Raw genomic sequence first — 24,921 nt, 5'->3', positions numbered from 1 at the left:
TCTGGATCCTTATAGGCCTCGTGAAGACCAGTCCTTCTGCTATATGCTTCTTAGAACACAGTCTTTCCATACCTTTTGAGTATGTTAACCTTGAGTAGCATTTCTTTCTGCTACATCCTTTTTTTTTTTTTTTTCCCCACTAATGAACTATGTTTCCAGGATTCTCTCCTTTTCTTAATCCCTGACTCCTTTTAGGGAGACTCTGTTGAATTTCTGTCACTCTACCCTGCTTCTCATGTTGGTCTCTTTCCTTATCTAACTCCTAGAATGAGCACTAACTCCTAGAATGAGCACTAATTGCTGGATTTCAGTGGTTTTACCACATTGACTTCTTCCTTTCTGGTACATTCTTTCATTTTTCAAAAAAAAAAAAATCTTCTGGATGTTGGAATTTGCCTTATTGAGAGAAATGAAATCAATTAAGGTCTGTGTTTGCCCCAAACCTCCAATTCTAAGACATCTTATCCACATTTGCCTCCCTAAATGGGACATTCCAATCCAGGAGATATTTTCCCATCACAACAATAGCTAATCCGAGCCTGGATTCAGTTGGGATTTTGTCTGTCTCCAGGGTGTCCAATCTTTCTGTGCCTTTCCTCACGGGCACCTGATTCATGTGTTTCTCCACTACATTCTCTGAGGACACAAGCAATACTGTATCCTCATATTCAAAGCCTTTCACCTAGAAATTTATCTAGCAATCCTTTAGATATCTCCTGCTATTCTCTGGAGCCCTCTCCTGTTTTCCAGAACTCAGTGCGTAACAACCATTTTTATTATATCGTATCATCCAAAGAGATCAAGAATGTGGGAAGAGCCTGGCCGAGTGATTCTTCTGTTCCATGTGGCCTCAACAGAGTTTACGTGGTGTTAGTCAGCTGGCAGATGGTCTGGAGAGTCTTAGAAAGCTTCGTCACATGTGTAGTGCCTTGGAGGGGACAGCTGGACAGCTGGTTGTGTGCTGAGAGTACTGCTCCGGGATCCTACACATGTGGCTTCTCCAGCATGACAGTCTTAAGAGTTACCAAACTTCTTACATGGCAACTCAGGACTCTGAAAAGAATGTTTTAAGAAGCCTAGGTGGCAGCTTCAAGGTCTTTCATGAGCTAGCCTTGGAGGTCCTGGAACATTACTTCTACCAACTGCTGGCTTTTATGGGTCAAGCAAGTCATTGGGGCCAGTCCAGATTTAAAAGGTGGTGGTGGCACGGGGTAGTAGAGCCCACCTGTCTAAGGGAGGAGTAGCAAAATATCGGTGGCCGGTTTAATCTGCTACACCCCGTCACATCAGCCCACATGTATATAAGCCCTTTGCATGACTGGGCTGCCCTAACTGCCCAGCTGTGGATTCTCTGTCTGAAGCTTTAGGCGGAGCCTTCACAGTATTTTCCTGGCTCCCCCTGAGGAACCTTCCAGGCTGATGTGGGAGCCTTTACCTCTCCTGATCAATTTCACTGGGCTGCAGTCGCTCTTTCTGACTGAGAAACAATTAAAAATATTTTTTCCTCTTCGAATTCCTTATTTAAAGCAGCTAGATTATGTGCACCTCCCTAACTCTTCTTTATCCCTTTCTCCTGGTTTTCAAGATTCTAGTTTCTTTGTTTCTTCTCTGCCTACTTTGTCTTTAAAACAATATTTCTGTCATTCAGCTTCATCAATCTTTGTTCCTTTATTTTGTCTCTTTTCCGCCACTCTTCTCACGATACAGGGTGAGGCATATTTTTGACACTTCTTCAGTTCCTCCTTGATTGCCTGACAAATCTTGATTTTAGAGACTGTGGTAGTTTGAAGCTGACACCAAGAGAGGATGTGATAAATGCCTGTCAAGGATAAAGGAGAGGAAGTGGGGGCAGGCACAGAAAACCATGTTTCAGATCTGAAAACAGAAATAAAAGGGAGAAGGAAGACTTGGGTAGAAGAGACTTGAAATTTTCAGGCCAAAGTCACCTGTTGGAGGAGTGCCCCCTAACAGCCACGGGCTGCACTAGGACCCCTGCCTGCTGTACTTGGTCACATCTGGGAGTGGCTCAGGGAGGTATGGCCTCAATCAAGACAGGGGTAGAGCCGGGGGGGTGGGCAGCAGCTGGGGGCTCCCAGTCAACTCTGCCCCCTGCAGCAGGAGCTCTGGCTACCATGGGGCAGGGGGCTGTAGATGCTAAGGGGAGCCAGGAGGGAGAGCTGCTAACGAGGCTGGATATTCTCCTTGTCCTGAGATTTCCATCTTTGCTAGTCTAGGTGAGGTCCTGCCATCTTTGAAGGAGATGGATCCACTGACTTTGAAAAACAGGAAGTCAGATTCACAGGAGTTAAGGTCCAGCTAACTCCACCACGTATCACATGCATGACCTTGGTCAGATTTCTACCTCTCTTTCCTGTGAAGTGAGGGTTGGACAAGACAGCTGAGAGCCCTTCCGGCCCTGACACACTGTGATGCTTAGGCCCTTGACGATTTCAGTGGGGCCTTTGATCTCATATTTCTTCCAAATTTATCTTTGTGAAAAGGATGATTACAACTTTTCATTGTCAGAGAGCTGATTCAGTGAGATAATCTGAGGTATAATTACGGTGTATGTGTGTATAGGCATTAGCAAGAAATTATTCTCAGACATAAATGGTCTGATGTTAGCAGGTGATTGCAAAAGACATTGGGTTGAATTGTTTAACGTCATGCTAATTTGCTTGAAGTGCAAACACTAATCAGGAACACTGAGTAATTATGATTTAGGTGCAGGACCCCAATATATGAAATCGGCATTTTCATGCGAGCATTAATTCACTTATATAACCGCTTATGGTATGATGGGGGAAGATTCTAAGAAGTATGTTCATTACAGAGATTTGCTATGACAAATTTTGGTTATTAATTTTACCTTTTGTTGAATCTCTTACAAGAGGCATTTATCAAATCTTAGGGAATAATTTTTACATTTAATGTAGTTTGATTAAATACGCACTTAATCTTAGACTGCTTTATGTAGAAGATTAGCATATTGTGTGTGTGAAGAATTCTATGAGTTTGAATAAAAAAGAGAAGGGGAGAGCCATATGCCTTGAGCCTTAAACCCACTTCATTTGAATCATCTGGCAGATGGGGAAACTGAGGCCTACGGTGTGTATCTCAATTGCCCAAGATCACAGAATAATAACTGCGAACAATTTTATTTTGCTTCCATGTACCAAGTACCTTTAGAAATCCTTTATATACATATATTGGCTACCTTAAGAAATAGGTACAGCCACTGTAAGAAATAGACACTATTATTTCACCCTCATTTTACACATAAGAAAACTGAAGTATAGAAGGGCTAAGTTACTTCCTCGGGGGCACATGGACAGAATGGCAGAGGCAGGATTTGCACCCAGGCTGTTTGGCTCCAGAGTCCCTGCTTTCAACCTCGGACACAATTCCTCATCAACATAATGTGTTAAAAAAAAAAAAAAAGGCAAGCTGGCACTAGAACTCGGATCTCCTCATTTTCTTTTAATATTTTTTTCTGTAACACTAGGTTTAATTAAAAAAAACAAATCCATTTTTATATTTTAAAATAACATAGCAACTGAAACTGCATGAGTAGCTGCCCAGAGCACGAGCTCTGGAGGTGTTATTTTCTTGCATGAAGCCCCCCTAAGGCAGTTCTTCTGAATCACTATCTCCACATCTCCCAGGAGAAACTCAAGCAGCTAGAATTAATTAGCAGGTAGGAATCATTTATAATCAATGAATCATATGCTTCAAAGCAAATGGCTGATTATGAAGTAGTTTCAAGATATGTGAAAAAGCTTTTTCCCAGAAATAAGCTAAACTAATCTTTATGTCTCATTTGTTGATGAATTTTCCATTTGCTTTTCTTCCTAGTTCTCCCTGGGTCCTATGTTCGGTCATTTCCAGCCTTCTCACCATGAGCCTTTGTTCCATCAGTTTGAGCAGTGCGACATTCCCCAGTTACCCACTCCCTGACAGGGTTCCCAGGGTTGCTGTTTTGGCCTGGCTATACACACAGTGCAAATGTTCCCCAAGCAGTAAGCTACTGTAGATTACTTCTCTTGACTCAACCCCTGAACCCATTACCCAGCTAGAGTTTGCCATTGGCGAAGGAACCAATTCTTTGGTCATAGTTGTAGCAACTCATTGGTTTTCAACTTGATGATTTATTTAACTGATGGTGTCTGGTCTCATCTGAAGCCAGTAAACAACAAAGAAGTACTTATTGAGACCATCAGTATTGAGAGCCGATTTTCTGATCAGTTGGAAGAAGGCACATTTGTTGTCCGTGTCCCTGGGGTTTGAAATTATCCTATATTTCTGAAATGTAGTTTAGACCTCATGCAGACTCATGTCTTTCCCAAAGCTAGAAGACCTCATCACCCCCATAGTGGGACTGTGGATGGGGCAGATAATAGATTCTAGAAGCATGGACCCACTGGTATTCCATTAAGGAAGATTAGTGGAGGACAGATGGAGTGAGTGACCATCAGACTTTGCTTTCTTTTCTTAGGCGCTGGTGAGAAAAATCAATGCCTCAGACAATATCTACACCACGGAATCCACCACAGGGAACCTGTTCAGCCTGACCCAAGAGGGGGCTCCCTTGTGCCGCATCATAGCCAAGGTGAGCTTCATGGTTTGCAGCCAAAGTGACATGCCTGGGGAGAGTGGGAGGAAGCTAGTCTGGTGGGAAAGCTGGCTCGGGAAGTCTGTCCCAGCTCTAGCATTTGTTTGCTCTGTGATCTTGGAAGAGTCACCTCCCCTCTTTAGGCCTTGATGTCTTCATCTTTAATAGTGGCCAGGCCTTCTGATTTCAGTTCCCACTTGAGAGAAAAGCTGGTGCCCCCAGAGTATAATTCTTTTCATGTGGTGTCTGTTAGAAATATCAAGCCTCCTTCCTCATCTCTATATATCTCACCACATCCACACAAAACACATCTCCCCAACTCAGGTTCTTGATGGATCCCCCAAAATGCTTGCAACCACTGCAATACTACATGAGAAGAAGATAAAATTGAGGACAGTGGTTTTCATCAATTACAATGGAAGATTTTCCTTAAATATTTATTTACTTTAGAGAGAGAAAGCGCAATGGGGAAGCATAGAGGAAGAGAGAGAGAGAGTCCTGAGCATACTACCTACTGAGTGGGGAACCCAATGATGTAAGGCTCGACCCATGACCCTGAGACTGTGACCAGAGCCAAAATCAAGAATCTGACACTTAACCCACTGAGCCACCCAGGCACCCCACCGTGGAATTTTAAATTTGCTATCTTCATGGTTAATTTGCCCTTATACTTGGGGTCCAAATAGTTAGGGCAATTACAGGCAATTGATAACCCTAGGCTCTCTCTAGGATCTTGTTTCGATTTTACTATTGTTTTGTTTTTCTAAACTTGAGAGATGACATTGCCATGGAGACAGAAGCAGTGATCTAATTGGAAGCAAAGTTGTGTCTTCCAGCAGACTTAAGATGGCAGTCACAGGAAGATGCTCCAACTCAGTGGTTCCCTGTCCTGACTTTGTGTCACAATCCCTCACGGAGTTTTGGAAAACACAGATACTTTTGCCCCACCTAAATTTACTGAGGTCCTGGGGTAAGACCTGAGAATCTACATCTTGACAATCCCTACAGGTAATTCCGAGGCATGGCCACTCATCTAAGCCCTTCAAGAAATCTGGAAGAGGAGGGTAACAGCTTGTCAACTCTGCTTAGGGGAGAAGTAAATTGTATATAACAGCAATAGCTAACATTTGAGTGTTGCTGTCCAGCGTGCTTAATGCCTTACAGACATGATTTTCTTTAAATTATAAAACCATCCTAGGAAGTAGGTATTACATTGTTCTCATCTATAACTGAGGAAATGGTTTTAAGAGACTTACTCAAGGTCACACAGCTGATAAAGAATGGAGTCAGAATTAGAACCCAAGTCTCTAATTCAGAGCTCATGATCCTAAAGCCCACAGTGGTGACTTCTGGTTCCATCCCGGCCCTTCAGATTCTTGGGCCAAAGAGTGACTCAGACATTCTCAACCCTGATGCATATTAGAATCACTAGGGAGCTTTAAATGTCACACAGCTAGTAAGTGGGTGAGCTGGAATTTGAAACAGCCTGCTTGGCAGCAAAGGCTATGCTCTTGCTCGTTACTGTAGCTGCCTCTTAGCAGACCCTTCTCCTCTTTCTTCTTCTCCTCTTCTTCCTCCCTGTGCCCTTCTCTCCCCTTCCACAACCTACATTATTTGCTGCATCCCTTCTTTTCACAAGCCCTGTGCTCAGCTGTTCATTCATGGTCTCATCTGATCTTCCCAATGATCTTATGATGTGTTCCCATTTTTAAGATGAGGGAACAGAGAGAGCTCAGAGAGAAGGTAAATCACTTGTCTGAGGGCATGTGCATTAAGCTCAGAGCTGAAATTTTAACCAGATCTATTGACTCCAGAACCTTAATCTCAATCTTCTTATGTCTCTGGCTCTTGGGAGAGAGTAGATAGAAGGCTGAAGTGAAGAGAAGATTCAGTGATGACTCCCATCTTTCCAGCCTGGAAGATGGTGAGACTCGTTCCTCCAGTGGAATCACTGTGTCTGGGTCTTCAGTCCTGAAGTGATGCAGGAGCTGGGAGTCCCTGGTACACTCTATATAGCATCTACGCAGCATCCTCACTGTTGATGCTCATTAAGTGGACCCAACATTGTGACAATTGTGCCACAACTACTCGCAGTGGCCTGCCTGACCCACCTCCTTGTGGTCTGTGTTTGGGCCCCTCATCCATCTGAGATGCCTCCAGAAGCCTGTCTGAAGTCTGTCCTCTCAGGCTTTTGAGTTCCTTTGAAAGCCAAGGAACAAAACCAGCCCTCCCTGTGATGGTAATGCTAAGCCCCATCCTTTCCTGAGTTCAGAGTAGAGCAAACTCCCCTGTGCTTTGTCAAAATTATCCCCTATCCTGTTCCACTATTACTCCCCCCACCAGTGGCCTGCACCCCACAAGTGGCCTCCTCAGCTTTATGACAGTTTATCCCAAGTCTCTCTGAATAATACATACCATTAGGCACTTTGGCTTTGAGCCCATAGCTTTCTATAAAATTAAACAAGCTCTAGCCAACAGTGCAATTCTGCTAGCTCAGGCGATTCCCGGCTCTACTCTAAGATGAGTGCTGCTCTTGGGTCCTGGAGGGGGCTTCAGGGTGGTAGTCTACACAACAAATCCATCTCCCTTTCTCTGGGACCTCCTTCCTCCTCTGCCGTCCACATATTCCAACTCTTGGGATACCTTTTATGAGGGTTTGAGATACTCTTCTAACCAGGAAGCTTTCCACCGACTGACCCTCACCTGGCTGTCCAGAACTGGGTGCCAGGCCCTTAAACATGCATTAACTCAGTTGTTCCCCCAACAGCTTGGTTGTGTCACTGCTGTGACCCCATTTTTAATCAAAGTTGACCAGCAGCAAAGTCAACTTTTGGGATTTGAACCAGAATCCCCTCAGTCTGGGTTTAGGATTTCCTCCCTTTAGCTTCCCTAGTAGCTAAAAATGCAAAGAAAGCTATTTTTCACAGGCTTGGGAAACAATGTAATGAGAATCCAATGCAAATGGGCACAGAGGCTTAAATATAGTCATGCTGGGGTCAGTGCCTCCGGAGCCAAAGGAAGGCTGCCTTGTTGGTCCTGACTCTCAGTCTGATGTTCTTTGGTACCATTTCCTTGCTGTCTGCTCCAGATATGAATACCTACCTACCTTCCTGACTTTCTATCGTATTTATCCACGTATCTGTGTATCTACCTACATATCTATTTATCTAGCATCTCTAGCATCGTACATATAAGTAATATTTATACTGCATATGGCTAAAGATAAACATACACATGTAAAATGTATATACAGGGACACCTGGGTGACTCAGCAGTTGAGTGTCTGCCTTGGACCCAGGGTGTGATCCTGGGGTCCTGGGATCGAGTCCCACATCGGGCTCCCTGCATGGAGCCTGCTTCTCCCTCTGCCTGTGTCTCTGCTTCTCTATGTCTCTGTGTCTCTCCTGAACAGATGGATAAAATCTATTAAAAAAATAAAATATATACATACATATATAAACACATATATAAACATGCCTTCCTCTATAAGTACATCCATGTATATAAATATTTATACGTGGAGGGAGCTCATTCACAACCAGCAGGGCTGGCTGGGGAGACCTTAGGATTCCTGTTTCTTTTCTTCTCATTTCAAGGAGTAATTGGATTTTACTTCAGTGACTCTGAGCAAGGCCTTTAAGTGGAACCCTCGTCAGATGTCTCTGAGACCTTGAGAAAGTAGGAAGACGGGGACAAAGGATTGTGGAGCAAGGAGTCAGGGGGTGCCTTGTCACCCACTGGAGTGTATCTTTATCAGAGTAGTGACGTACATTGAAAATCAGAGCACCTCTCTTTGACCCTTCCACGATCTCCTTTCGGATTACGGTAGGAGTTCCTGCTCTGTGCTCCCATAACCCTGCACCCCCTCATTTCATTCCTTCCTTCCCAGATTTCTTCCTGCTTTAAAAATGCTCTTCCATCCCATGACTCATTGGCTGTCAGACCGTGAGTTCAATATGGACAACCTTGCTCAGTGTACTTACCAGAGCGTCTGGCATCTGACACACCGTTAATAGTTCTTGGTGGGATGAAGCACTTTGCCAGCTGTATACAAGATGCCCTTTTGCCAACAAATGAACCCCAAAAGGAAGTGGGAAGATGAAAGTCAAGGATCGCTCTCAGCTGATCATAAAATGTCAGGAATTATGAAATCATCTTGGTTCCTGCCATGATAAGCAGCACAACTCTCAGAAAGAAGAGGGCTGCTGTGCTGATTGTTGTGCAGTGCCGGGTGGGGAAGATTCAGGGGGGCCGTGCTGCTGCCTCTTCCAGTTGCTCGCTCATTATCTGCACCGGCAGGCACAGCTGTGTCCCCAGAACATGAAACAAAGCCTGGTGAGAAGTATATTGTGTGTTGAAGAGAGGTCCCAAAAATCTGACAGGGAATGGTATTTTGCTGGACTCACCTTCTTCTTCCTCCTGTAACTTTTTTTTTTTTTCAGTTTGGGGAACAGGGTGCAACAGGTTTAGGTAGAGTCAGGAGTGGTGAGGTTAAAGGTGAGTGGCATCAGTCTTCACGTCTTCTCTACAGCCACTATTAGAAAACTAATAGATGAAGGATGGTTAGTCAGCTTTGTCGAGAGGATTCCCCTGGTGCCACGTGGAGCTCCCTCCACGTATAAATATTTAGATACATGGAACTACTTATATAGGAAGGTATGTTTATATATGTGTTTATATATGTATGTATATACATTTTATTTTATTTTTTAATAGATTTTTTCCATCTGTTCATGAGAGACACAGAGACATAGAGAAGCAGGCACCCTTGCAGCCCTGGGGGAAGCCCTGGGGGAAGGGGAGAGGGAGGAAACAGGGCAAAGCTATGGGGTGTCCAGCTTCTACGTCTCTGGACATCCATGGTGGCATTGCCACCGGTTTGCTGGGAACCCCGGTGGGTCTGCTTTCTGATCTGTTGGCTCTCCCACTTTGCTCTGAGAGCCAGCCAGCGTGGCTCCAGTGATTTTTATAGAATAAATATGACCAGTTGGGATGAGTGTCTCACCCCGGGCTTCTTCCCAGAAGTCCCACCAGACCGCTTGTGAAGTCTCCACAAATTAAAGGTGTTTCTGTGACCAACTGTCACAAAAGAAGTACATGTGTCCACACTCAGCTAGGGTGATCATTCTTGAAGGGTTTTCTTTTTTTCTTTTCTTTTCTTTTCTCTTACAAACTAGAGTAAAGAAGGGAAAACAAGGATGTGTAGATTTGAGTGAATTACTTCACCCATCTGGACTTGCATTTTTTTTTCCCTCACAAAATGGGAATAAACTCTCTTATTGATATAAATAAGACTCCTTTTTCTGTATGCGTGCCATGGTGGTAGGGAGCGTCTGAGGAGTAGTGGTGGTTGCTGGCAGAAGGAGAGCCAGCACTGGGCATCTAGACTTCAGTTCCCCCCATCTGCCTGAGACTTGCTTTTAGAATCTATTTCTGATGACTCCAGGCTTGTTCCACAGCAGGCTGCTTCGAGGAAGCTGCAAGCTCTGTGGGAGCAGTGTTGAGTGGTGTTGGGCTTGGCCCTCTCAAGTGTGTCGGCCCTAACCCCTGGTACCCCAGCCCCAGAAGCATTTGGAAAGTCCCATCACCAGTTTGGAGTATTAAGAGTGACATCACTTGCAGAGGTAGCATTTAATTGCAGCATGCATTAGAGCATGGAAGTGTGTGTGTGTGTGTGTGTGTGTGTGTGTGTGTGTGTGTGTAGAGTATATAGGAACGTTAGGGGAGGCAACATTGTTTTTTCTTTCTACCATCTTCTTAGGTTCTCTGGCTGGTACCCTGTAAATTGGGCTGACAAAAGACAGATTAAGTAGAGAGAAAAGCAAACAAAAGTTTATTAGCATATGCATCACGATGACACAGGGAGCAGTCAGAGATGAGTGAGTCACAGGGTTGGTTAGAACTTGCACTTTTGTAGCTTCTTAGCAAAAGAACAATACATTTTCAGAGAAGTCACGAAATAAAGAACTGAAAAGAACTTTGAATCTCCAGGGGTGGCAGACCGTGGGAAGGCAAATCTATGGAAAACTAATAGTAGATGAAGGATGGTTAGTCAGCTTTGTCGAGAGGATTCCCTTGGTGCCACCTCCATGCTGGAAGGGTCTGAATTTGCCTCTGGTGATTAACTTTTCTCCTTCCTGGTAGAGAGGGGAAGGGGCTATCTCTGTAAATGTATGTCCTCCTCCTGGGCCAACAGGGGAGGGCAGAGATCTCTGGTATCTGCTTCTTCAGTTACCTTCAGCTCAAAGCAATCCTTACACCAAAGTGACATATTTTGGGGTTGTGTGTTCTGCTCCCCTCCAGATCTGCAAGCATACCAGCTGAGTGAGGGATGCCAGTTATTCTCCCATCAGCCCCAGGAATGTTGACACGGGGAGGTCATGTGACATCTTCTTTTTCTTGGCAGGAGGGTGGGGTCGTGGCACTCTTCAAGGTCTGCCGGCAGGACAGTTTCCGGTGCTTGTACCCCCAGGCTCTACGCACACTGGCCTCCATCTGCTGCGTGGAAGAGGGTGTCCACCAGCTGGAGAAGGTGAGAGAGCTGGCTGGGCAGGGTGCGAGGTCCCTGAGTTGGGGTGGGGGGGCTGGCATAGACCTGCTGGGCATGTGGGCCTCTTCCCTGAGAACCACTTTTTCCCAGGCATCTCTCCACTAGGGCTGCTGGTATCTTGACTCTGGGAGTTGACGAAGAGGACAGGGACTGAGGAGGAGTCTGGCCAGGTAGGGCAGGGCTCAAAGGGGCACCCAGCACTTTCTGGGTGGAGTGGCCAACAGTCCAAGGGGCAGAATGCAGCAAGAGGCGCGCAAGTAGAGTGCGGAGTAGTGTCAAAAATCAGGGCTTTTGGTCCTTCACTCATGGCAGGACCCCAGTGGAAGGAGGGGGATCCTCCTCCCTGGGGGAACTGAGTGGGCAAGAGAAGGATGTGCATTGGCCTGGGCAGGCAGTGAGGCTCCAGCAGGACAGAGGGATTGGGTAAGGGAAGCTGAAGCCTAAGTCCAAGTGTATGTTGGGTCAACATGGCATGGGATGGGCAGGGCCAGAGGGAAGGTAGAGAGCTGGTCGGACCAGGTGCCTCAGCCCCAGGCCAACCTGGGGCCAGGTGACTAATTCAAGCCACCACCACCCCCACTCTCCCCAGTTTGTAGAGATGAGCTTGCTAGTCCGAGGCCCAGACCTGAGTGGCTCTGAGGCCTGCAGATGGGCCCTCAGGGACTGTAGCCTGGACGGTTGGGGAGACTGGGGCTGACATCTGGAGATTTCTCAACCAAGTTTCAAGGAAAGGTGTTGAACAGTTTCGTGGAAGAGAGGTACAAAGCCAGGAATATCCTGGTAATGGTCGTGGTACTCTCAGGATTGGGGGTGGATGCCTTGAGTCGGGTCTATATGGGGAATGGCACAAAAAAATGTTTCCCTCTTTCAGTACCTGTGTCCCACAGTCTGGTCCTGGCTCCCAGAAAACCCACACCCTACCAGCTTCTTCACTTTGGTCTGGACTCCTAGTCAGATGGTTATGGCACTTTCTGCCTGCCTCTTCCAAATCTGCTCGGGTAACAGGACAGGGACCATGGGCTCAGAGGCCCTTTTAGCCGAGGATGGAGGATGGATGGGGATTCTGCTCATTTTATGGAAGGGAAGGATGTGAGTCCAAATGGGGAAGTGGTTTGTGTGAGGTCACAAAGCAGGATGGTGGAAGAGCCAGTGCCAGAGTATCTGGGCAGAGCGTCCCCTTCCTGCAGGATTGGAAACCTTCCTATGTGTGTGCTTACGCGGAGAGCAGAATGGAGGAGGCGGCGGGCGGCGACAAAATAGCTGGGCAGGCAGGCCAGGAACTAAATGCATGGGACATCTCCAGCTCTGTGTGCTGAATGGTCTCCTCCCATAAATTCTTCTTCCTGGGACAGTGGAAACATAGCCAGACTGGTTTTGTTTTTCATCTTCTTTCATGCTGGTTAGTGGGAAGAACAGGAAAAAAAAAAAAAAAAAATAGAAGGGGCTGAACTCCCCAGTCCTCCAAAAGCAGTGGATTTCTTGGCTTCTGAGAATTCGCAGAGCAGCAGGAAATTTTTAATCTGGGGAAGAAAAACAGCAGAGCTTTTTTGTTCAGAGCTGAAAACCTGTGTAGCTGGGGAGTCTGGAGGCGATTTTTTCCTTCCACCTTCCTGCTGCCGCTGCAAAGCCAGAAGGCACGAGTGCACCTTTCCTGACCTCGCCTCCAACATACATCCCTTTTTAACTCACTAGAACCCTGTGAGGCGAGCGGAGCACTACTTACCTCTCCGTCTTAAAGACAAGGAAAGTGAGTCTCAGGCAGTTGCAGTGACTTGCCTCAAATCACAAAGCACATTCCAGAGTCAGAACTTGGACCCCGTCTGCCTGAGTCTGATGCCCAGTTTCCCTCCCCGCCTCCCTGGTGTTACAGATACCCTCAGAGTGCCTAAAAAGTCCCTGCAGCTACACCCAAGGCTGCCTTGCTGCTCCTGGCCAATATGCTAGGCACCCCCCCAGCCCCCACATAACACAGGGGAGGGTAATCCTAACTGGGCACCCCCCCCCACTCCTCCAGGGCAGATCACTTTCCATACAGGAGCAGTCCTGAACACCCCTGTGCCAGGCCCTGAGCTGGGGGGAGACCAGCCTGGGAGAGAGCCGCCCGGTGGCCAGAAGGCAACGGCAGGGTTCAGCAGTTGTGTTGGCCTCCTGGCTCCCCGTGCATTCAAGTTACACTTGTTGCTTGCCCGAGTGAGTGTGCAAGCGACCCCGTTGCACAGAGGAAGAGACCAAGGGCCAGAGCCGACATGGCTTGTTGCCCAGAATCACACAGCATGTAATTCATTCATCGGCGACTGTTTATTGACCGCCCTTTGCCAGGCACTGTTTTAGATGCTGGGAGATTAGCAGTGGACAAACCCACCAACCCCCCTTGTCCTCTTGGAGCTTCTATTCCAGGACAGGGGGTGGCGAGTCATGGCCTGTGGGTCACACTCAGCCTGCTGCCTGGTTCTGTAGGACCTGGGAGCTGAGATTTTTTTTCCCCCCATTTTTACATGGTTAAAAAAAAAAATCAGAAGAAAAATAACATTTTGTGTTCTATGAAGATTAGGTGAAGTTCAAATTCAAGTTTTTGACTCATAAAGTTGTAGTGGAACTGGCACGCTCCTCCGTTTAGGTATTGACTGTCTCCTTTTGTGCTACAGTAGCAGAGTTGAATAATTGTAAGAGACCTTACAGCCCACAAAGCCAAAAAGATTTACGATCTGGCCCTCGGCAGAAAATGTTTATTGACCCCTGCTCTAACAGGTAATAAGAACATTGTGACAATGACGGACGGGACGATAACTAACACGCATCGGCTACTTGCTTCGGGCAAGCGCTTTGCTAAGCCCTTCCTTTCACAGCGTCATGTAATCATTACTCTTCTGGTGCTGTGATTATCCTCCTTATTTATAGAAGGTTGGGAGATTCAGAGAAGTGAAGCAACTTGCCCAAGAGCACACAGCGAGTACGTGGTGCAGCGGTGTGCTCAGCCACAGCCAACCTGGGCTGTGAACCATTCCATGGACCCGGGACTCAAATCTGATATTGTGAGGCTGCCATCCATGTTCTTTTCCTCATATCATGCTGCTTCCAAGCTTGAGAGAAGTTCTATACCCAGGAGAGGCCAGGGTCTTTCCCACCCTGGCCAGCCCCCCTCCCCTAGGTCCTGCTCACACTTGCCCCACTATGTGATCTGGGCTGCTGAGTGCTGGCCTCCGAGGCTCCAATGGGGTTGGCCGTTGTTAGTGTTTAGAGTGGAGGGTGAAGAGGCCCAGAGACAGGCTGGAGAGTAGAGACCACAGCATGACACGTGAGGTGAAGACAGGATGGGGAGCGTGGTGCCCGGGGACTCTTGCTAGCCACCCACTCAAAGGCCCAACTCATGCACTAGTCAGATAATGTCAAAGTCCCAGCCTTATGCTGATGTACTGGCCTGGGCTCCTTGCTGAGGCCCACTTAATTAATTGGCAGTGAGAAATATGCTAGATTTGGTGAAATTCATCTTTGTCATGCGGCTCCCCACTTCCTTCCAACCCTGGAGATGTCCATTAAATCATGCACAGATCCCATTGTCAGAGCCATGGGTCTAGCCAGGGCACCAGACACCCTGCCGCGTGATGCCTGGTGACGCCCGAGCTCTATTGGGCTTGGGGCATTCATGTGGTCCTAGATTCAGCCATGGATTCATTCATTCACTCAATGAGGTCACTTAGGCACCCAAGTCCTCATTCCTTCTGTCATCGGTCATCCACTCGCTTGTTCATTCATTTGCTCAGTCCATCACCCACCAATCGTGCCACTCATCTCTTCCCTCCTAGCACGTCTGCTGAGAAGCCACCCAGCACAGTGGGGGAAGCCATGGCCTCTGATGGTCAGGCTCTCCTGGTTTGGAGCCCAGGCTTCTCCACGATGAGCTTGGGCACATTTCCCTGAGGACTTTGCTTGCCTTCCCAGAGGTTCAGTGTCCTTGGTTAAAGGGGCATGATGAAATCCACCTCCTAGGACTGTCAGAGGAGAATAGATGTGCAGTACCATGGTGCTGTACGCATGACACAGGGAGGCTATTGTGATTGGGGCTGGTCCCAAGCAGATTGCCCAGGTTTTGAAAATCAGTGGCCTGGGGAAGACTACCATCTGGTAGACAGGGGGAGCGCTGGCCTGGAGAGAGGTGGGGCTAGCATGGTGGGGGATGCTGCTCGGTGCACAGTATGGAGAAGCTGGGTGGGGCTGGAGCACGAGTCCTTATATCCTTTTTGTTTTACAGATGAGGAAACTGCTCAGAACTGTAGCTGGCTGGTTCTGAGGTGGGGACTGCAGAGGAATGGCTTCCTGGGGGGGGGGGGGGGGGATGGCTTGGGCCGGGGGCAGACGTGGACACTCCCTCTAGAGAGCTGGAGGAGTAAGATGTCAGAACACAGCAAAGGCCTCTCCAGAGGTGTCTGAAGGGTCTCTCAAGAATCTGTCCTTTCTTTTCAGAGGCCTGGTTCAGCCTGGCCACAGCCTCCCCCGCATTGTGTTTCCTCCAAACCAGTGAGTTTCAGGAAATCCGTCCTATTTCCCTTGTGTCATTGGCAGACAATTGCCCCTCATTCCACATAGCCCGTGCTGGGCTCTGGAGAGGAGAGACAAGCAGCTATGCTCCCTGCCTCCCCGTGGGGGTGGCTGGAGAGAAGCCCAGGGGTTCAGACAGTGGAAAGGGCTGTCCCATGGCCATCAGAGGCCACAGGGCTGGTGGCACCACCTCTGCCTGGGGTGCTGGTGAGGCCAGCAATAAGGAGGCAGTGGAGCTGGGCTCACAGGGCCAAGGAGGGCCAGGCAGACCAAGGGCAAGTGGCCTCAGCAAAGGCAGGGGGACACCACAGCTGACTGGTTGGTGGTGGAGCTGTAGGTCTTCTGGGAGCTCTGTGTTCAATGAACTGGGGGAGCCTGGAAGAAGAGACAGTGTTCTCTGGACCCCACCTTGGAGAAGACCAGAGGAAGAAAAGAAGGCTCCAGGAGGGAGTGAGGGCCCCAGAGACACACAGCCCCAATGAGAGCAGATGGCCCCCACTCAGTCTGGGTGGCCGGACAACCCAGCCTGCCTGGACTGGTCACGGCCGCCTTCCTGGAGGACCGGCCAGGGAAGGTGGATGGACTGGCATCACTAAGGGGGCGGGGACTAGAGGGATTAGAGAGGCTGGCAGGGGGCTAGGGAGCAAGTCATCCCTCTCTGAACCTTGGTTTCTTCATAACAAGGAGATGATTCCTCCTTGGTGGAGCCGCCAGGATGAAGATGATGCAGTGCAGCCATGGGCAGGGCTCGCAATGTGGTGCTGGGGGCGGCAGGCGGGGGGGGGGGGGTGGGGGGGGGTGGGGTGGTGAACTCGGCCTGTGTCTGCTTCCGTCCCTCCTCCTGGCCCATTCGTCTCCACCCCATCAGGTTGACCTGGGCCAACCCTGCCTACCCCCAGAGAGGCAGAGTCCTGGGGATTTTACAACAGTGCTAGCAGAGTTCCAGAGTTCCGCGTGGTTACAGGGACGGTCGGGACACCGTTGGCTCAGGAGCTGGACGGGCCCAGGGTGCAGCTTGGGGCTGCAGGGGGCTGGGGGCTAGAGCGAGACTAGGGGCTGTGGTCTGGGAGGGGGGGCGCGGATCTGAAGATCTGAGGGGCAGGGACCTATGGGTCTGGGGCCATAAGGGGGGATGTGGGGCACTCAAAGCCCGATGCTGAGACAGCTTCAGACAGTGTCCAGCACAGTCCTAGTCTGTGCCTCTTCCAGCCTTGAGACCAGAGACAATCTTGCTTTCAGAAGAGCTTCCTTTTATTCCCCCCACCCCACCCCCATTTCATTTTTTTTTTCAAATAAGGAGTTCACCCTGTGCTGGAGCCAAAGGGAGAGTTTAATGAAAATCGATGGAGAAATTAAAGATGGAGAGAAATTAAAGCTGAGCGGGAGGGAGGGAACGAGGGCTCAATTTCAAGTCCAAGAAGAAAACCATCAGTGGCGACGGATGGGAAAATTGCTGCCTCTCCACGCAGCTCCGCCACCGCTCCCTGTCTCCTGGGCCAGCTTCTTGGGCTTGAGATGCCCTGACATTTGAAGGGCTAGGCTGGCGGCAGGGGGGCCTGGATCCAGCTATTTAAATCCCGGAGACCCTCGGCAGGAGGGAGCAGGGTGCAAGGGGGCCGGTGGGGGAGAGTCTGCTGTTCCCGCTGGCATTTCAGTGAGGACGTTCCCTCCACCGCTTGTTCCCTGCAGGGTTACAGATGGTCATAAATAGATCATATTCTTCACCCCGCCCCTCCCCGCAAAAGCCAGTTTTTCTTTTCTCCTGCTCATTTGATTCTCGCAATCACATTGTAAGGAAGGCCGAGAGAGATGGTCGTGCCCATTTTACAGAGGGGAGAGGTGATGCTGGACAGTGCTGAGACAGTGGGGGAGGCCGAGCCTGCATGAGAACCTCGATCTTTTGCTCCCAGCTATAGGTTCTGTTTGCAACAGCCTCCCCCCACCCCTCTCATTAGCTGGAAAGACTGTGGGGTGCAGACCCCAGGCCTCCAGGCGGCTCTGCCCCCGGGGGAGTTAGCTCTGGTATGTCAGTAAGGGCGGGTGGGGAGAGTGGGGCAAGAAATCTTTGCTGGATTTATCTTGCAGCCCCTTCTTTGCCCAGGGAGAGAAGGCCTGTGAGTGGAGATCCCCGACCCCACCGCCCCCCTCCACCCCTGCCGCCCCAGGCTCAGCCCGCAGGGCTTAGCAGCTTTGCCCACCCCTTCAGCTGCCCTGGGGATGGGCTGGAACAGCGCAAGGAGCCCCAGGGTGCCAGGTCAGCTGTCCCCCCTGTGACTGCAGGCAGACAGGGGTGGGGACCCCCACGGGCGCTTTCCCCGTCTCCGCTAGGGGGCTGTCTGGAGGGAGCGGGGTTCATTTGCTGCCCTGAGCTCCGAGGCTCCCAACCTTGTCCGTCTGCCTGGGGAGCCGGGGTCCGGGGACTGGACAGCGGCCAGGATGCGAAGGGGCAAGAACGCAGTTAGCCACGCTGGCCCACCTCCCTGCACCCCCACCCCCAGCCTCCTGCAAGAGCTCACGCTGACATCACAGGCCGGTATTGTTCACACTGAAGGACGGCCCTGGCTGGCTTGGGGGGCTGCAGCCTGAGGTGGAAGGCACGAGCCCCCCACTGCCTGAACCGTGCAGCTGCCAACCGGGCTGGCGCTTGCTCGGTCGGGGCGCAGTCGTCCCCGAGGGCTGTGTGACAGCGGCCCCTGGTGGATGAGAGCGGCAGCGGGAGGCTCTCCTGGAGCTGGCGAGGCTGGTGGGCTGGGGTCCCAACCTACTGATCCCGCACAGTGTGTCCCGTATGTCCTGTGTGTGGGGAGGGGGGGGTGGGGGGGAGAGATCTGCAAATTCCAGGCAACGGGAGCATCTTTGTGCCAACCCAGCCTCCTCCAGGAGGACCATGTGGAGGCATCTTGTCATCTAACATGTGGCTGACCCCCAGAGCCCTCCCTAAGCACCCCCAGCCCCCAAGTCTCGCTAGGCCCCAAACCCTCGTCCTGGCACAGAGGTGCCTGTGAGCAGCCTGCCTCCAGCCCTTCGTCCCTTCGGTGAGCAGGCCTGGGTTCCACGTCTGGTTTCAGCACTTAGGGGATACTGACTGTGCGGCCCGCTAGGCCCTGGTCTCGTCATATGTAAAGTGGAAGGACAGTCCCTGCCTTGCAGGCCGTGAGGAGGAAATGAGTCCACGTGCCATGAATGTGAGTTTCTCTTCCCTTTCCCACCAGAGTCGTCCACTGCATGTCTTCCTGGCTTCCTTGCCGGGGAGCACCTGCCTAGGTGGGGGTGGTCCGGGCGCTCTGCTTGGATGCCCTTCCCTGGTCAGCCTTCCCGACCACTGTCCTCACTCCTGGTGCTCACACTGTACTGGGTGCTGCCCCTGGAGCGTGTCCCACGTCACCCAGCCTCGGAGCCCTGCCTAAGCTGTATCGCCTGCCCCTTAGCCCATCAGGGAAGCGGATTGCACATCCAGGGCAACAGTGCTTGCTGCATGCGGGGATAACTGCTGTTGCAAGAGTTCTGGTGCATTCTTGCCCGCGGCAGATAAGAGGGCAGAGGCCCAGAGAAGGGAGGTGATGTGCAACCCACATTCCCACTGTGAGCAGCGCATCTGAGGTTAGAGCGCAGGTCATGTGACTTCACTCAGCCACAGCCGGGCCAGGCCTCTGTGAGCTGTTTCAGCCCCGGGTGTGGGGTGGGAGTGGGGAATGCAAACACTGATGCATCCCTTCAGTAAGGACATAATGCCCCAAAATCTGTATGTGGGATTTTCCCTGAGCCCCCTTTTATACCATCTATCCCTGATCATTTGTTTCAGCTTTCCTTCCTCTCCCTCTCACCCCTCTGGCCCTGAGCTCATGTTCCTGGGTCCCCAACAGACCCATCCCCAGGTGGGGGGTTAGTGCACTGAACCCAGGCCAGCCCTTCCTTTTACCACTGGTTTGCTGAGAACCCACAAGCAAGCTCTCTAACCCCTACGAACCTCAATTTTTCTCATTTGGTGGAGGGACATGTGTGTTCTGCTGGGACTGTGTGGCATATGAAGTCATTCAGGAAGACAAATGTGATGAACACAAGTCAGAATCGGTGAGCTGGCTGGGCTGGGAATTCTGGTGCCTATTCTCCAGGACTGGGTGTGTGTTGAGGGGGCGATGTTCCTCTAGGAGTTGCCAGGGCACCTCTCTCCCCTGTGAATTTACAGATGGAGGCCTGCGGGTTCCGTGCATGTGTGTGGTGGGCTGAGGTGCATTTCCCGCCTGTACCCCAAGCAATCTGGTGAGAGCAGAAAATAAATAAGAAGTCAGATGTAAACATGATGCTAGTGCTGGGGAGAAGGGAAGCTGTGCCACGGGGAAGCGAGGGTTCCTTGGGGTACTGGACGGGGTGTAGGGCTGGAGCCTCTACCACTAGCACTGCCTTCCCCTTTGGCTTCTGAAGCGGGGCAGGTGCTAGTCTGGAGGTGAGCCTGGGAAAGGAAGTTGCTGGGGCCAGAAGGGGAGATAGTGAGGAGGCTGAGGGGACTGCAGAAGGTGTAGGTTTGGGGCAGACTTGACTAGGGAAGACCCACTTCCTGGGGGGGGCGGGGCAGGCCTGCTCTCAAAGCTCAGAGCCAGAACCAGTGTCCTCCACCCCTGCCAGCAAGCAATGGTGCCTCTCAGGTTCCAGGAAGACATAAAAAGAGACCAGGAGAGGGAAGGGTGGTAAGAAAGAGGAAGAGACAAGCATGAGAGAGAGAGGGAGGGGAGACGGGAAGACAGAGGAACAGCACAAAGTTTCCAAAAGGAGTGTTTCATCCTCCTTTGGGCTGCTTCAGAGGTCTGGGGCAGTTTGCAGCTTTGCAATAGCTGGGCATGCAGTGAGTGCCCCGATTATGAGCTGCTCAGGTATAGAGGGACCTCGCATGATGGTTTTCACTTCATTCTCCTGATGAGCAATGATTTGGAACATTTTTCCACATCCTTATCAACCCTTTGGCTATCAGCTGTGAAATGTCTGTCCAAGACTTTTGCTCATAAAAAAAAAAAAGTGACCTTGTTGTGCTTTTGTACTTGAATTATAAACTTGGAAAAATATATTCGACATATGAATCCTTTGTCAGGTTATATGTATTGAGAATATACATTCTCAGCCCGTGGTCTGCTTTTTCATTCTCTTAGTGGTGTCTTCTGATGAATAGAAATGCTTAACATAGATAAAGTCCAGTTTGGTGATCTAGTCTTTTGTAGCTGTTGCTCTTGTCCATTTAAGAAATGTTTGTTTACCCCCAAAACATGAAGATAGTCTATATTTTCTTCTAGGAGCTTTATTGTTTTACACTCCACATTTAGGTCTATGATATATTTTAAATTAAATTTTTAATGGTATTTGAGGTTCAGTGTTTTCCATATGATATCCAGCTGAGCCAGTGCTGTTTGCCAAAAAGACCACCTTTCATCATTTTGTGATGAAAGTGGTGCCTTTGTTATTGGTAAAGTGATGATATATGCATGACTCTGTTTCTGGAGGGTTTTTTTTTTCTTTTGTATTCCATAAGTCCTTTTGTCCATCCTTGTGCCAATATGACACTGAGTCTCTGTAGTCTATAAGAAACTTTGACATTTGGTAGTATAAATCCTCCAACTTTGTTCTTCCTTAATATTATCTTTGTAATTCTAAGTTCTTTGCCTTTCTGTGTATATTTTAAAATCCACTTGTTAATTTCCACAGAAACTCCTGCTAAGATTTTGATTGGGATTTCTTTGAATTTATAAATAAATTTTAGGATAATTGACATCTTAAACAGAATAGGGTGTTCCAATCAATAAATGTACCACACCTCTATTTATACAGACTGCTTTTAATTTCTCTCAACTATATCTTGAGTTTTCAGTGTCAACATCTTGCACATCTTTTTTAGACTTAATTCTGGATATGTTTTTACAGTAATTATGTGCTATTTTAGAATACCTTTTTTCCTAAGTTGCCGATACATAGAAAATACAATTTTGGTTTTTTTTTAAAAAGATTTTATTTATTTATTTGAGAGTGAGAACAAGTGTGAGAGATCATGAGCAGGGGGAGTGAGAGAGTGAAACAGATTCCCCCGCTGAGCAGGGAGCCCAATGTGGGGTCCAATCCCAGGACCCTGGGATGACAACCCGAGCCAAAGGCAGGCGCTCAACTGACTGAGCCACCCAGGCACCCCGAAAATACAATTTTGAATATAATGGTATACTGAGTCTTTTGGATTTTAAATAGACTTGGATTGTGTGCAGATGTACACAGTCATGCGATCTGTAAATTATTACAGTTCTGCTTCCTCTTTTCTGATGATTTTATCTTTTTATTTCTTTTTCTTGTCTTATTTCATTGGCTAGGGCCACTGTAAAATGTGAAATAGGAGTGGTGATAATAGATATCTGTCTTGTTTCTGATTTGGGAGGAATCCTTTCAATATTTCATTAACGATTTCATTATTAACCATGATATCATTATCATTTCAAGGATTAGATAACAAGCTCAGAGAAGATGAGTAACTAGTTCATTTCACCAAGTCAGCAAGTAGCAGAGCTGAATTGTGAAGCCAGACTTTTCTCTCTCCTAAAATTATGCAGCTTCTACAAAACCACAGGTGCCTCTGGAACAGTGGTGCTCCACCTAGGATCCCCATTGGAATTATTTGAGGAGCCTTTAAAAATATTGATACCGAGATATCACCTTGAATCAATGAAATCAGATTTTCTGGTGGTAAAACCCAGGCATTGGTAGCTTAAAAATTTCCCAGATGATTCTAATCATCTGAGAACCAGGCTAAGATCTAGAAGTACTTTTGGTACAATTCCCACCTGAGCTGTGCCCCGCAGTGCTTTGCTTGAAAAGTTAATGTTTTTACATCAGCTCAGGCATGCTAACCCTAACCCAAAGGGAAGTGAACTTGTTTTTACTGGCCTTTTGATACCTTCTCACAAACTCCACTCCTTCTACCCTCAAATGCCTTCATTTTGCATCTGTTTGACAGTCCACCTTAAAGAAAATCATCTGAAATTATTTTTTGTCAGTAAAGTAAAGGAATGCAATCCCTGATTTCCTTCCACTGCAATAATTCACCTCTCTCTACCTCACTGACTTGCTTTCCAAACTGGTTATATAATCCCTTTCATCCACTGTCCCATTCCCTATTACATATTAATACTTGTTTTATCCATTTTGACACTTAGCTTTTAATCAGAGATTCTTGTTTGAAATAGTAAAGGAGGTTGAGTGCTGTCTGGGATATGTTCCTTTGGGAGGAGGATCATATTATCCTCCTGGAGGCCTGTTTTACCTTCTGTTGCTTTCTACTAAATTGTCAGCTCTACAAACACTCCTTAAAACAAATACCTCATTTTGTAAAGTGAGCCTTTAACCCCTTACATTGTTCACAGATTCTGTGCTGTGATCTGGCTTATATTCCACATTCAGATCTTGCTTCTGAGGGATGGATTCATTTATCCCACCTAATGCTGTGCCCTGACCCTTGCCCTATACTTGTCTTTGCTTTCTTGGACATGACCTTTGCTTCCCTCTCTATGATTGAATTTTCCCTGGGCAAAATATACCCTGGGCAAACAGATTTGCCCTGTCTGGTCACATGAGCAGAATTCCACCTGCTTTGTAGTCCCAACTTGTCTCCTCCCCACCCCCTCTACAGACTTTAGGTGTCTGAGTGGACAGAAAGGTGAAGGAGGAAATTTAGAGATCTTTAGATCACACTCCCTCTCCTGTGGCTGAGTTACCACCATATTTGGCTGATTCTGTTTAACTGTTACAACCCAGAAACCAACAACCCTTCTGCCTTTCCCTAAAAACTGAACATGCAGAACAGAACTGGAGAATAGTAGCCCAGCACTGGTATATCTGATGGGTCTTTATGGACTAGCCCCATTTCTTGAGATATTTGCATAAAGGTACCAGTGATGCTTCTCTAATAACTAGTAAGAGAACATTGCTCCTAAATATGATGTGATGTTTACTGTATATTTTAGGTTCCTCAACTGCATGGGTTTTATCCTCCTTCAACCACCCCTCAGGGAGAATCCCAGCATTCTCCAGCTCCCTCTGTGTCCAGACTCCAGGTGCAGCAGCCCTGCTTCCCAGGTGATGACCAGGCTAGACCATCCTCATCACCACTTGCAAGCTCTCCCATGAGGAAAGCTTGGCCTTGGGCCCAGGCCCATCCTTTTCCATGTAAAAGCTAATTACATATAAGTGCTTCCAACAGCAATTTCTTTAGGGATGTGAAAGTGCTTTGATTAGATTGTTCTCCTGGCATCATTAAGTTTATGTCCAGGGATAGGAAGTGGGTGGTTTGAGGATGGAGACTTTCCAGAAATGAGACTAGTGTTTGAAGAAGCTGGCCTCAGGCTGGGTCACTCCTGGGCCCATCATACGAGCTAAGTTAAGCAACTCTCTTTGACCTGACCCTTTCACTAACTTCTCCCTTTACTGCCCTTCCCAGAGGCTGTCCAGAGGAGCACAGGGCAAAGAGTGAGGAGACCAGGATGGGAGTCCTGGCCCTGGCACTAATGTGCTTCATGGCCTTGGTGATCTCTTTCCTTCCCCAGGCCTCTGTCTCTTTGCCATTCAGCCTGCTGTGTTAACTGCCATGTGTCAGGCTTCAGTTGGGTGCTGGAGACTAGAGATGATTCAGTACAGGAGCTGTCCAGAGCAGCTCACATCTAGTGCAGGGTAGACATACAAACCTATGAGAGCAACCTGACACCATAAGTGCTCTAGTTGTGATCAGATTGGAGTGGTATGGCAGCTGGGAGGACAGAGACACTCTGTCTGAGGGAGGCAGGCATGTGTTCACAGAAGACCATTCAAGCTTTAGATGAACTGGGTTTGAGGTCCCTGTGGAATATCTAGGCAAATTAATTTTGGAGTTAAACATAAAAAGATTCAGTGGCAGGTTGGAAATGTATATGTGGATATCAGGAAAGAAGGTCAGAGCTGGAGAGCTAGGTTTGGGGGTCATCCTAGTGAGTCACTGAGGCCACTTGACTTAGGTGCTATTGACTGAGATGGTACAAAGTGGGCTGTTGGGGGAGCCTGGTGTAAGCTACTTTAGGTGGATGCAAAGGAGAGACTAAAGGAGCAAATGATAAGTGGTAGTTAGGGCGGAGATGAGCCTCCACAATGGGGTGTCATAGAGTCCCAGGCAGGAGAGAGCACCAAGTTGGAGAGGGTTCCCAGCAGGGAGAGGTGTTGTAGAGGCCAA

At 48.6% G+C, this 24,921-nt stretch overlaps 1 protein-coding gene across 6 annotated transcripts in view; it reads left to right on the top strand.

Annotated features, from left to right (window-relative positions):
- Positions 1-24,921, top strand: part of INSC (INSC spindle orientation adaptor protein) — a 122,959-nt gene that overhangs the window by 67,628 nt on the left and 30,410 nt on the right. For all 6 annotated transcript variants that reach the window (XR_011995089.1, XM_072725580.1, XM_072725584.1 and 3 more), the window contains exons 6-7: positions 4,496-4,609; positions 11,019-11,144. Coding sequence is in view for 5 of the 6 variants with exons in the window: in XM_072725580.1 (XP_072581681.1) it covers positions 4,496-4,609; positions 11,019-11,144 (240 nt within the window). In the remaining variant the exon portion in view is untranslated. The remainder of the gene's footprint in view (positions 1-4,495; positions 4,610-11,018; positions 11,145-24,921) is intronic.

Source organism: Vulpes vulpes, chromosome 11, assembly GCF_048418805.1.
Source record: "Vulpes vulpes isolate BD-2025 chromosome 11, VulVul3, whole genome shotgun sequence".
Classification (NCBI taxonomy): domain Eukaryota; kingdom Metazoa; phylum Chordata; class Mammalia; order Carnivora; family Canidae; genus Vulpes; species Vulpes vulpes.
The sequence above is the reverse complement of the archived record's forward strand: the minus strand, read 5'-3'. Positions and strand labels throughout refer to the sequence as shown.